Source organism: Heterocephalus glaber, unplaced genomic scaffold, assembly GCF_053883595.1.
Source record: "Heterocephalus glaber isolate CG9 unplaced genomic scaffold, H.glaber_assembly_v1.0 deba00001532, whole genome shotgun sequence".
NCBI lineage: Eukaryota > Metazoa > Chordata > Mammalia > Rodentia > Bathyergidae > Heterocephalus > Heterocephalus glaber.
Genome location: NW_028258330.1, coordinates 17,740,781 through 17,752,462, shown reverse-complemented (window position 1 = coordinate 17,752,462; position 11,682 = coordinate 17,740,781). Strand labels below are relative to the sequence as shown.

The 11,682-nt window shown below is 49.3% G+C and overlaps 1 protein-coding gene across 2 annotated transcripts; it reads right to left on the bottom strand.

Annotated features, from left to right (window-relative positions):
* On the bottom strand, window positions 1-11,275 carry Prokr2 (prokineticin receptor 2). Of its 2 annotated transcripts, none has more exons than XM_087188690.1 (3): window positions 10,422-11,275; window positions 8,665-9,267; window positions 1-3,093 (listed from the first exon to the last, which is right to left on the bottom strand). In XM_087188690.1, exons 2-3 carry the CDS (start codon window positions 9,123-9,125, stop codon window positions 2,397-2,399), a joined length of 1,158 nt encoding a protein of 385 aa, XP_087044816.1. In that variant the 5' UTR covers window positions 9,126-9,267; window positions 10,422-11,275; the 3' UTR covers window positions 1-2,396. The 2 variants fall into 2 exon arrangements, with proteins under 2 accessions (XP_087044816.1, XP_004840842.1); XM_004840785.4 differs by having other exon boundaries at window positions 10,873-11,269.
* Between the last annotated feature and the right edge of the window lie 407 nt (window positions 11,276-11,682).

Sequence of the window (11,682 nt, the reverse complement as noted above, 5' to 3'; positions counted from 1 at the left end):
TGTAAACACAAACACAATTAATTTATTATCTTAATTCCAGTTGGGGGGATGAATAGTCTCGACTCAAACAGCAGTTTACATTTAAACAAGGCAGTTCCAAAATGAAGGAGTATCATTGACACAGTACAGTTGTTCCCACATGCTCACACACAAGAATACTCACCTGAGTGGTACGCATGAGGGACGAAAGAGAGAGGACGTTGGCTTTTGGCTGGGCTACCACTGTTCTAAAAACACCTTGGATAAATTCTTTCTCTGTTCAGGGCTGAGCTGTTCAGATGGCTATTCAGATGGCTGTTCAGATGACTTCACTTATATCTAAATATACTAACACTATATGAAAGAGTAGCAGGGAAATACGTGGACACTGTGATTAAGATTCTATATGTTACTTATTCCATTTCATAACAACACAACACTTTTATTCACTGGAAAAAAATCACAAAACACTGATATTTACAAGTTTTTTCAGTTAAATTTAAGTGAAAAAGGGATGGTACATTTTAGGATAAAAAGGGAAAAATGACTTCTGATAAGGTAATAAATAAAAACACAATTATTATATCTTTGAAAATGTAGACAACCTAAAATGCTTTCCTGCTTAGCTTTTGAATACATCATGACATTTTATAAAGTCAGAATTTATAAATCATGTTTTGCAGGCTGATATTAAAGTGAGTTTTCATATTCTGAAGGTTCAATGCAAAAGCTGAAGGGGAGTCTGCTGGCTGATGATAGAAAAACAATTGGTTGAAACTTCATTGGTGGAGAAACAAACCAACAAATAATTTTTTAAAAGAAGCAAGACAGCTAAACAATTCCTTCTTTACAGAAAGTTACCAGTTGAGCAAATGTAGGTGGGCCAAGCTCAAATCAGGTACCATTTGTACAGTCTGTGCTTCAAAATGAACCAGGAAGGAATGAGGATACGTACCCACAACCACCACGATGTGTAATAATACAAATGGACTTAGAAGTGACATTCATGCAGCCCTGGGGTGGGATGATGACAACATACTGGAAAGGCGGTCAACATTTCCAAGACCCAGAGATGGTGAGAGTCTGGTGCTCCACTTTCTTGGTGATATCCTGGGACAGGGATGCCATTTTTTTTTTTTTTTGCCCCAGTGTAGATGGGTCACTGTGAAGTGTTCAGGGGTCTCTGGTCCAAAGAACAAGGATGAAAAAATGGAAATGTTTCTTCACAAAAGGGGTTTCTAAGAAAATTCCCTCCAAACTGCTCAATATCACCTATTCATCCTTGCCACACGTACAGTTGAAAATTATATTCATAGACTATGACCTTAAAGGGCTCTCCTGATAGTACTGTAAACATCAGGCAGAGGAGATATCCTCTTTGTCCTCATTTCATTAAAACCATACTGAGACACAGAAAAGAAACATTTAGGTCCTATGAGCCCTGGGGTCAGGACTTGAACCCAGGTCTTGGAATTCCAAGAAGGGCTCCTTTTATAAAACAGGGTGTGTTCTAGGAAATGGTCCAAGTCTTAGCAAAGTGACCACATAGATTATGTTCATCACCAGTGGCAACCTCCATCCCTTTCTCTGGTCTCTTCCTCTGGACCTCAGAGCCCCTGAAATCTTTGGCATTGAAGTTTCAGGAACTGGATGTGTTGTCAAGATTGTCTCTCTTCACCCAACAGATTCTAAGTATGGGGGGAAGAACTGTTTCGCTTTTTTCCTTTGAAATTACACTATGGTAGATAATCACATAAGGCTGGCCTGGTTGCAAGAAAATCTGTTCTCTAGAGAATATCTCAGGAGATAGTAGGAGCTGGGTGGGGAAGGCCAGTGTGTTGGCATTAACTCTTATGAGGTGGTAGACTCCATACTGATGGGCTTGTCCTTGCATTTCTATTGTGTCTCAGTGCCTTATCCTGCAGCCCTGTACTGATAATTTACAGAATGAAGGAACAGAGGAGGAGTCCAGATAACCACGTGTGGCCTCTGTGCAGCCATTTATAGATCGAGACACATAGCTCGATGATTGCGATAGATTCTGTCCCTTTGCTTTGATTTTCAATGCTTCTACACACAGTATGTCATCAATAAGTGTCAGTTCCCATTGTCCTTGTGCAATCTCATTGGTGTGGTCTGCTCACCGCAGGTGTGTGGTCCGTGTCTCTTGTTGTCATTTGGATTTAGTTGCGTCATTGTGCCCATGCACACAGTGGGTGTTCAATAGATATCATTGAATGCCGGCTGTGATGGCTGGGGTCTGGACTGTTGCGTGTTATGACTGAGAAGCATCCAGCTCCTGGAGGGCAGGAAGGTGTGCACACAGCTGTTCCTTCCCACACAGCCTGTGACTTGGCTGATAGTGTGTGACGCTCTGAGTACTGAAGCTTGGTTTTCAGTTCCAGAACACCAACAGCTCACTTCAGCCGGATACAGTCCACCTCTTCTGTGGCTGGCACTGCACTCATTTTGAGGTCAAGGTCAGCACTGGACTTGCTTCCATGGCGGGAGGGACGCCAGTGGAGAAGCATTATCTTCTTGAAGTACTTCATGGTGTTGTTCTTGACCATCACGAAGCACACGGTGTTGATCATGCTGTTGCTCATGGCAATGCACTCGACCACATAGAAAGCGGTGAGGTAGTGCTTCTCCTTGACGAACACGGAAGGGAAGAAGTCGCGCACGATGGTGAAGCCATAGAAGGGCGCCCAGCACAGCACATAGGCGGTGAGGATGCCCATGAGGACCAGCACGGTCTTCCGGCGGCAGCGCAGCCGCTTGCGGATCTGCTCGGTCTGAAAGCCGGGGACAGCCTTAAACCAGAGCTCCCGGGAGATCCTGGCGTAGCACAGGGTCATGGTGACCACGGGGCCCACAAACTCCAGGCCAAAGATGAAGAGAAAGTAGGACTTATAGTAGAGCTGCTGGTCCACTGGCCAGATCTGGCCGCAGAAAATCTTCTCCTGGTTCTTGACAGTAAAGAGGACGGTTTCTGTCGTGAAGTAGGCCGATGGGATGGCAATAAGAATGGAGACAATCCAGACCAAAGTGATGAGGAAGGAGGCCGTTTGGTAATTCATCCTTGGCTTCAAGGGGTGGACAATGGCCAGATACCTGAGGGGGAGGGCAGCCAATGGTCATAATGATGTATACTTGGAAACATTACTAACATTGGGATTTTTTTCTTTTTTTGCAGTAGGGATTGAACATGACCTTTGCACTGACCTACATCCTCAGCTCTTTTTTGTCAGACAGGATCTTGAAGTCACTAAGTTCCCCAGGCTAGGCTCGAACTTGAGATCTTCATGTCTCAGGCTCCAGTGTGTGGAGATTATAGGTGCACATCACCACACACAACTCATTACTGGTTTTAAACTAACTCTGAACACACGCAACAGCAGACAGAGTGGCACAATGGGTCCCCTTGTGCCCATTACCCAGATTTAACCTGCTTCATTACATATTTGCTACATCAGCTGGCATGTGGGATAATAGAGTGATTTAGTAGAAATAGCACAGGGTTTGGGTCCAACAGGTTGGATAAATTCTGGCTTTCTCTGGACTGGCTTAGAGGTCTGGACAAATTACCCAATCTCTCTGAGATTTGTTTCTCCAATGTAACCAGGGATTAAATGCTGCCTACCTTGCAGGGGGGCTGTGAACACTACGAGAATGTAAAATTCTTGGTGTGCAGTAGGTGTTCAGTAAACACACGTGACCTATTATTATTAATGGTCCTATTACACCACCCTGCTGTTCTGTCCATGAATGTAATACTCTCAACTTCACTTCAAATAGCTCAGGGTTTAGAGGTGCACCTTAGAGAGGTGGAGGCTTTGTTCCCCTCCCATGAGGTGTCACCCTGTATTACAGGGCTGGTGCAGCAGGAATGGCCTTCTTAGGAACACATATATCATACCTGGGCCCTGAATCAGGTGAGGCTGAAAGCAAGAAGTCAGACGTAGAAAATTTCACTCAATTTTCCTTTGCAATGACCCTTTGATCACCTTTCCAAGTCTCCAACTTGACTAAGAAGGCCTCTGCCATGTTACTGCTTCCTGTCCCTGGCAATATTTCTGCCCCATGTGTGTTTATCCCGAGGCAAAATGGCTCTCCCCAGCTTGAGGTTTTCTGGGTATCTAGGATGCAGCTGGTCCATCCTGACCCCTGATGCACCCCAAGGGTTGTATTAATCACACAATGGTTGCTGGAGTTTTTCACCTGTTCATGTGATGGATATGGGTGGACAAAACTCATAGAGCTGGAGATGGGGACAAATAAGCTGGCTCAGCTCAGTGGAGCAGAGACGTCTCCCAATCCCTGTCTTTCTCTGATGACTGGGTGAACTCACTTCCTGTTGCTACTTTAACAAATGATCACAAGCACAGTGGCTTGAACTAACACGAACTGGTTATATAGTTGTGGAGATTGGAAGTCTGACATGGTTTTTGCTAGGCTAAAGTTAGGGTGTCTGCAAGACAGCATCCTTCTGGAGGCCCTAAGTGGAGAATCTGTATTTGTTTTATTGCCTTTCCTAGGGCTGCCTGTATTTCTTGCCTCATAGCCCTTTATCTGTGCAAAGCTAGTGATGGCCAGGCCAGTCTTTCTCACACAGACACTAACTCTCTGCTTCCTCTCTCACAATTAAGATCCTCTGAGATTCCTCTGCTCCCCTCCCCCAGCTTGTGCAATATAGTATATGTTCCCTATTTAAGACTAGATGATTACCAACTTTAACTCCTTCTGCTACCTTAATTCCCATTTGGCATATAATGTAACATATTCATAGGTTCTGGGAATTTGAATGTGGTTATCTTGGGTGGGGGCATTATTCTGTCTCCCATACTGAATCCAAAGTTCGTAGGTAACCCAGAACAAATTCAGAGATAATACCTCTCTCAATCCGGTTCCATCATAGGCAGCATCTCAGTAACTACCACCAGAGGGAATATCCACACTCTTGCTTTTTTTGTTGTTTTTTTGAGATAATGTCTCACTATGTAGTTCAGGCTGGCCTTGAACTCATGATGATCCTCCTGCCTCAGCCTCCTGAGTGCTAGTATTACAGGCATGTGCCACCACACCCGGCTCTAACAACACCTTCTGCAGGATGTTCCAAAATTCAGAGTTGTCATTAAATAAATTGCAAAGAAAAGAACACTGATCTAGGAGGTATTTAGAAAGCCCGGATCCAAGCTGCACACTTAAGGATAAATCATTTATGCTCCTGGGAGTTAGTTTCTACATCTGTGCAATGGGGGTAATAAGCTTATTGACAATCTATCAAGACTTCTGTCAGGTTCCAAGAGAGTCAACATACATAATGCATGCTGGAAGCTATAGTACTTTGCTTACTTGATCATTTCCTGTGACTCATTCATTGGCAAGAGAGACATCTGCAAGGTTTCTGCTGCCGTCTATCTGGGTGTGTTTCTTTTTTTTTTTTTTTTTTGGTACCAGGGATCGAACTCAGGTCCTTGCGCTTGCGCAGGTGGCAAAACCACTGAGCTAAATCCCCAGCCCTGGGTGTGTCTCTTGAGGTCAATGATTTCCGATGTCCTTCCACTCTCTACAACTTGAGCCTGGCTGCTCTCTGGCTATAGGATTCAGAAATGGCGCTGGGTGGTCCTTCTGATATCTCTACATAGTAGAGATACTGGGTATTTAACCAAAGATAAATGGGGTACATGGGGACCCTGTGCTTCTCCCGGGGGATGCAGGACTATCTCTCTTTGGGCTCAAGCATGCAGTGGTCTCTGTGCCTCCCACAAAGCCCAATTCCCCAAATCAGCATCATCAGTTTAAAGATGAGAGTTTGCCATGCATCTTTCTTATCATTTACCTTATTTCCCAATTGGTTTAGAACCTGATGGAGGCAAAGGGGTGCTAGTTATTAAACTCCTGTATTCTATGGCCTGCTGCCTCTACAACTTTGAGCTTTATCGGACCCCAAAGGCCTAGCTGTGAGGCCCCTCTTCTCAACCGTTATACACTCCCCCCACTGGAAAGCCTCTTCTCTAGCTAGTTCCTCTATCAGTAATTATAAGATGCTCAGAGAAGTTTTCTTGCCATAAAACCTAGCATTTATGCCAGGCATGATGGGAGGCTGAGACAAGACAATTGCAAATTCAAGCCCAACTGGGCAACTTTGTGATTTCAAATCCTTAAAGTAAAAAAATTGAGAAAAGGGCTTGGGAAATAGCTCAGCATGAAGGCTGAGTACCCCGCCCCAAACCTAGCATTTATGAATCAATATCTCCGGACTACTCTTCATGTTTCATAAACACTAATTTTTGTGTGGAAGAAACGGCCTGGGCACACAGTCTGGGCACACAGCAGCCCAGCCACCCACTCTGGATCTGTCAGATTGTAGTGGATGTTATCGGTGGTCCTCGCTCCACCACACACCTGTCTATGCCCATCTCCCACACCTGCACTTCTTTGAAGATTTTCTCTTGCATTCAGGGTCCTCCTGGCTACCAGAGCAGGCTTTGGGAGAGACTTACAAGAGATGGTGCATAGATACTCTAGCTCGCTCGAACCTCCTGCTCCTGGGGGAATTCTGGGGTATGATTCACATCAACTCCAAGCCTCCCTCAGCAGGAAGGAGCCCTAGTTGCTCCCAGTGGAAACTTGCTTAATAATGCACCTTGTACTGACTGCCTTCCCTACCCTGCCTTACTTCCCATTGTCCTACAGATCCTTCCCGGTATGACCTGGGCATGGTTTCAGAGTGTCCAGGAATAACTCAAACTAAGACACAGGGGTGAGGGTCTGTGCAAGCCCTGTGGAGACAGAAAGAAAGAAGACGTGGTTATTGTTTTCCAAACACATTGTCTTTTGGACCAGACTGCCTGATTCTCCATACATAGTTTGGAGACCAGGCTGGTATCAGGTTATAAAGGCCTAGGATACTAAGCTCAGGATTTGGCAAGTGTTCTGTGGGCACTGGAAGGTCTAGAGATTTTACAGGAAGCACAATGTTTTAGAAAGATCCATCAGTGGTGATATTCTGACGCTTCCTATGGATGAGTATGGATTACCGGGGACAGGAAGGAGGCCCTGAGGAATGAAAGGCAGGTCAGAAGAGCATTATCATGGTCCAGACATGGCCTGCTAAGAGATGGGCTGGAGGAACAACTGCCAGGAGTTGGTATAGGGCTAAACACGGGGGTGGCCCTGGTGGGGTAGGGTGGGGAGCAAGGCAGCCCTCCATGGGCTGACTGGTGGCACTGCCCATGGAGCTGGGAGGCAGCCTGAGGCAAGGTTGGTTTGGGGTGAAGGAGGACTCTGCCTGTTTTCTGTTGTGTCAGAGCAGGATGATTCTCTCCTAAGAGACTCCAGTGTTGTGAACAAGACAAAACACAAAAAAGTTGACGTCATGAAGACAACTGAACAAGACAGGAGAGCAGTGATCGCTCTCACTTTAGCAAGCATCAGAGTCACTCAAGGAGTTGGATAAAAAATGCAGATTTCTCAGGCCCATCCCAAGAGATTCCTGTCCAGGAGACTCCTGTGGGGCCCAGGAGTTAAGTCATTTTATCAAATGATCCTTTGTGTTGTTTTCCCTGGGGGGGTTGCTCAGCTGGTTGGTAAGTGCAATTCATAAACCAGGGCTAGAGAGCCTCACAACTGCAATAAAATTGCATTTCCTCCAGCTATTATGCTATAAAAAGGAAGATGCATCTTGTACCTGTATGTGCATTTTATCACTGTAAATGGAAAATAATAAACTGGTTGATTAAAAAGGATAAAAACCCTAAATGAAACTGACAACACAGGAAAAACTGAAGCATTGAAAGGAGATGAAAGGGAAAAAAAGCTGATTAAGTACCTTATCAAAATGAGGTTTTTGCATAACTCAAAAAGGTGGACAGTCACCAAAAGGATGTGACACCAACTGTCCCTCTCAGTCACTGGTGATCTGATGTTGGGCTGTAACTTCACATAAATGAAATGTGTAAGATTTGTCATTAGCTGCTATTGTAAATTTTACTTTATAGATTTATAATAGAGCAAGGACTTCTGGAACATCTCATGCAAATCTATGCAAATGAGCACACTGATTATGCAAAAAGCAAAAGCAAGCATGTCCTTTCCTCTTTTCTGCAAGCAAACCCTGCTATCTTATTTTAAAACCAGCCCTGCAACAAACTCACCAGAAACAAGACTAAATACTAAAAGATTCCTTTTTCTATGAAGTTAAAGAACAGGCAGAATTATGTGAAGAACCATGATAATAGAAATTAGATCGATGGTTGCCTAGGGTGGGGCAAACTGGTTAAAGGGTACAAGGAAGTTTTCTAGTGGATAGGAATGTTTTGAATCTCTGGGTACAGGAAAAACTTGGTACCTATGGTCTTGATTGGAAGCTGCCCTTGTTAATGAAGGCTCCTGTGGTTTCTAAGCTGTGGCTGTCTGGGTATTCTGTTTTTCCTTGTATTTGGTGTCATGCACTGGTTGCATGCATGCCTACCTCTGAGGGCAAGGCCTGAGCTAGGGGGTGCAGGCACCTCCTCCTTGCTCATATTTGGGGGAACAGAACACAGCTGCAGAATCAGTCTCCCTACCCTTTGACAGATTGTTGAACATTCAAGTCCAGGGTAAGCCAGCCTGACAGAGACCAAGTGAGAAAAGGGGCAGCCCAGCTGGCTCCTACCAGTTAGCCCTGCTCACCGTCCTCACCTGTCAATAGCGATGGCCAGCAGGGCATTGGTGGAGACGTAGAGGGAGACAGTGCGTAGGTAGTTGACGGAGGCGCAGAGCATGTGGCCATGCTCCCAGGAGAGCTCTCGTACCACGTAGTAGTCCATCTCAAAGGGGCAGCAGACAATGGCCACTAGGAAGTCGGAGATGGCCAGGTTAGCAATAAGCAGGTTGGTGAGGTTTCGCAGCTTCTTGTAGCGGGCAAGGGCAGCAATAAAGATAAAGTTGCCAATGCCACAGACCAGCATGATGCCTGCCAGTGCCACCCCGATGACTATCTTGGCTGCGAAGAAGGTCCAGGTCTTGGTCATGTCCTCATCATCCTCATCCAGAGGTAGGTCGTAATCGCCATAGCTCAGGTTGAAGGAAAGCGAGGAGCCATGGTCTTGGGATGGATTAAAGATGGGTGTAAAGCTGGTGTTTCTGCTCTGGGCTGTCATGGTGATGTGCAGGTGGAGTGGCCCGGAGGTTGAGGGCAGGGTGGACGAGTGGGTTTCAGCACCTGGAGCCCGGGATCTCACGGGGTCAGTGAGCCTAGTGCCCCGTTCACATCCTTGGGGAGTGTTGACACCGTCCAGGACCCTGAAAGGAGACACGACCACTGGAGGGCATGCGGGAGAAGGCTGGGCACTGTTCCTCCAGAGCTCCCCCCACAGAACTGCCTGGGTGACAGGGAGAGGGGGGATGAGACCTGGAAGCTTCAATGCCTCCACTAGCTGTGCAGCTCTCAGGAAAGACTGGGCATGGGAGGGACTGAATTCTCCAGGACATCCAGGAAGAAAGTGCAACTTTGCCCCTTCCCCAGGGGCCACTGCTGGTTTGACTGCTAAGTTGCCCCCCACTTTCTCATCAGTCCCTCACCAAGGGTCTTCTAAAGTTTTACAAGGCTGGCTGGCCCAGGCTTCTACGGTAGTCACAGTGCTATACCATCCACAGGGCGGGAAATGGTCTTTCTCCAAAGCAGGGCACAGATTCCTTTGTCCTAGCCAAAACCGTTTTCACATGGACAGGCTGAGTCATGCTGGGCTAGTGGTTTATGCTCTCCAAGGCCCAAACTTCCTGCAAACCAAATTCCCCTGTCCAGTGCAGGGGCTGATGCACAGCAGGGGCTGGATAAGAAGCTGCTGAGTGCTTGAATGAGGCTGAGAGGGGAGGGAATTCTGCTGCTCTCCTTCTTTGGAGGAACCCTTATCTCCAACCTGTCCTGCTACTTCAGACCTGGCGCTCCCTGCTTCAACAGGGGCTCAGCTGCCCAACCTGACTAGGAGACACCATAGCTTGTCATCAGGGTTCGTGTCCTCTGGAAGAGGTGGCTGCTCTAACTGAAAACAGTCTGGCTCAACTGAAAAGAGCTCCAGGGGAGGGGCCAAGGTCTCAACTGTCCTTCATTGCCTGAGAGGTTCTTTATCTTCTCCGAGCCTCAAGAGGCCCAAGGGAGAGGAAATGAAGTCTGCAGAAGGAGCCCTCAGGAGACAGGGGACCACAGGGTGCACCATGTCACTGAGAGGGGGTAGGACGCTGAATGGGGTCGTCCTGCCACCCGCGAAGGCCTTCTTCCCTCCCTCCCTCACACCTGCAAACGACTCCAAGTGCAGGGATCGCAGGGTATTGGTAGCAAGAAGTGACCAAACAGCAAGATTTGTCACTCTCTGAGAATGAAGGACGAAAGTGCGGGACAAGAGCAGCCACCTTGACAAGGGACTAGAATCACAGGTGTCAGGGACACTTCGACCTACAGCGCGTCAGCCAGCTGGGTGCACAGCGGAAAGACCGGGACAGGAGAAGTTCAGGTCCCAGCGGCGTCTGCACCCGGGTGTCCTCCCTTCGGGTCGCCTTGCACTCTCACATGAGATCCCAAACCCCGCAGACGGTTCGGCTGGGGACGGAGAAGCGGGGATTGTGCCCGGGGAGAGGGCGCGCATCTGCCGGGCAGGGCCGGTTCCCCGGCCCATTCGCGGAACCAGCGTGTCCCGGCCGGTGACGCTCCCGATCCAGCTCCTCTGCTTCTCCGGGACTAACCACGTGGAGGGACAGCCCGGCGGGAGGAGGAACCAACTGAGATTCACGCTGGACAAGCAAAGCCTGCGGGAAGAAAACTGGGGGAGCAGAGGGTGTGGGGGCGCGGGGCTCCCCAGAGACGGTTCCTCGACTCTGCTCCCCTTCTGCCCTGTCCTCCCGGCCACTCACCAAGCGGCTGCAGTCCTCAGTCCCGGCGTAGCTTCCCCGCCGATGTGGGGGCGCCCCGTGGGGATCCGGAACCAGCCCGCCAAGCCCGAGACAGCCCGAGCGCACCCCGAGATGTAGGAGGCTGAGCGGCCCGAACTGCCCGGAGTAGACGAAAGCGTCAGAGCCCCTCGCCCCGGCTACGTCCCGTCCAGCCTCCTTTGTCCCCGACCCCGAGGCTCCGAGCCTTCCTACCTCGCCCCCCCCCCCCCCCCCCCGGCACACTCGGGGACACGGCGGGCGGGCGAGGGTCGCGGGCCGTGCGGACGCGGCCGGGCCGTTCGGTTCCTGCCTCGGGGACCGGCTGACACTCTCAGAGGCGCCAAGCGTGCAGCCGCGCGGTCCTCTCCTCCTCACCCGCGCTCCCCCTGCGCTGAGCTCGCGGAGTCTCCCCGCCCCCGCAGCGCCCCCAGCGCCTCGGACTTGGACCGGGCGCTCCGCCCCGCTCTGGCTCCGCCTCGGGGTCCCCGTCTGCACCCCGCCGCCCGCGCTGGACTCTGGAGCTCCACCTCCGGCACTGGCACTGCCTTCGAGGGCTTCTACTGTCTAGCGCCCGGGTGTGAACTGGGAGCTCAGGAGCCAGACAGAGCACAGCCCTCCGCGCCCCGCTGTGGGTCCCTGACCTGGTCGCCCGCGCAGCGGAGTGCCCTGTTTTCTTCGGGCGCCCAGTGCCAGCGTCCAGGCTCGCTGCAAGCCGGGATGCAGCCTCGGGGGAGGGGTGCAGGGAGGCTCCGACAGGGCATGTGGGTGTTATGTGGTGGTGATGGAGAAGAA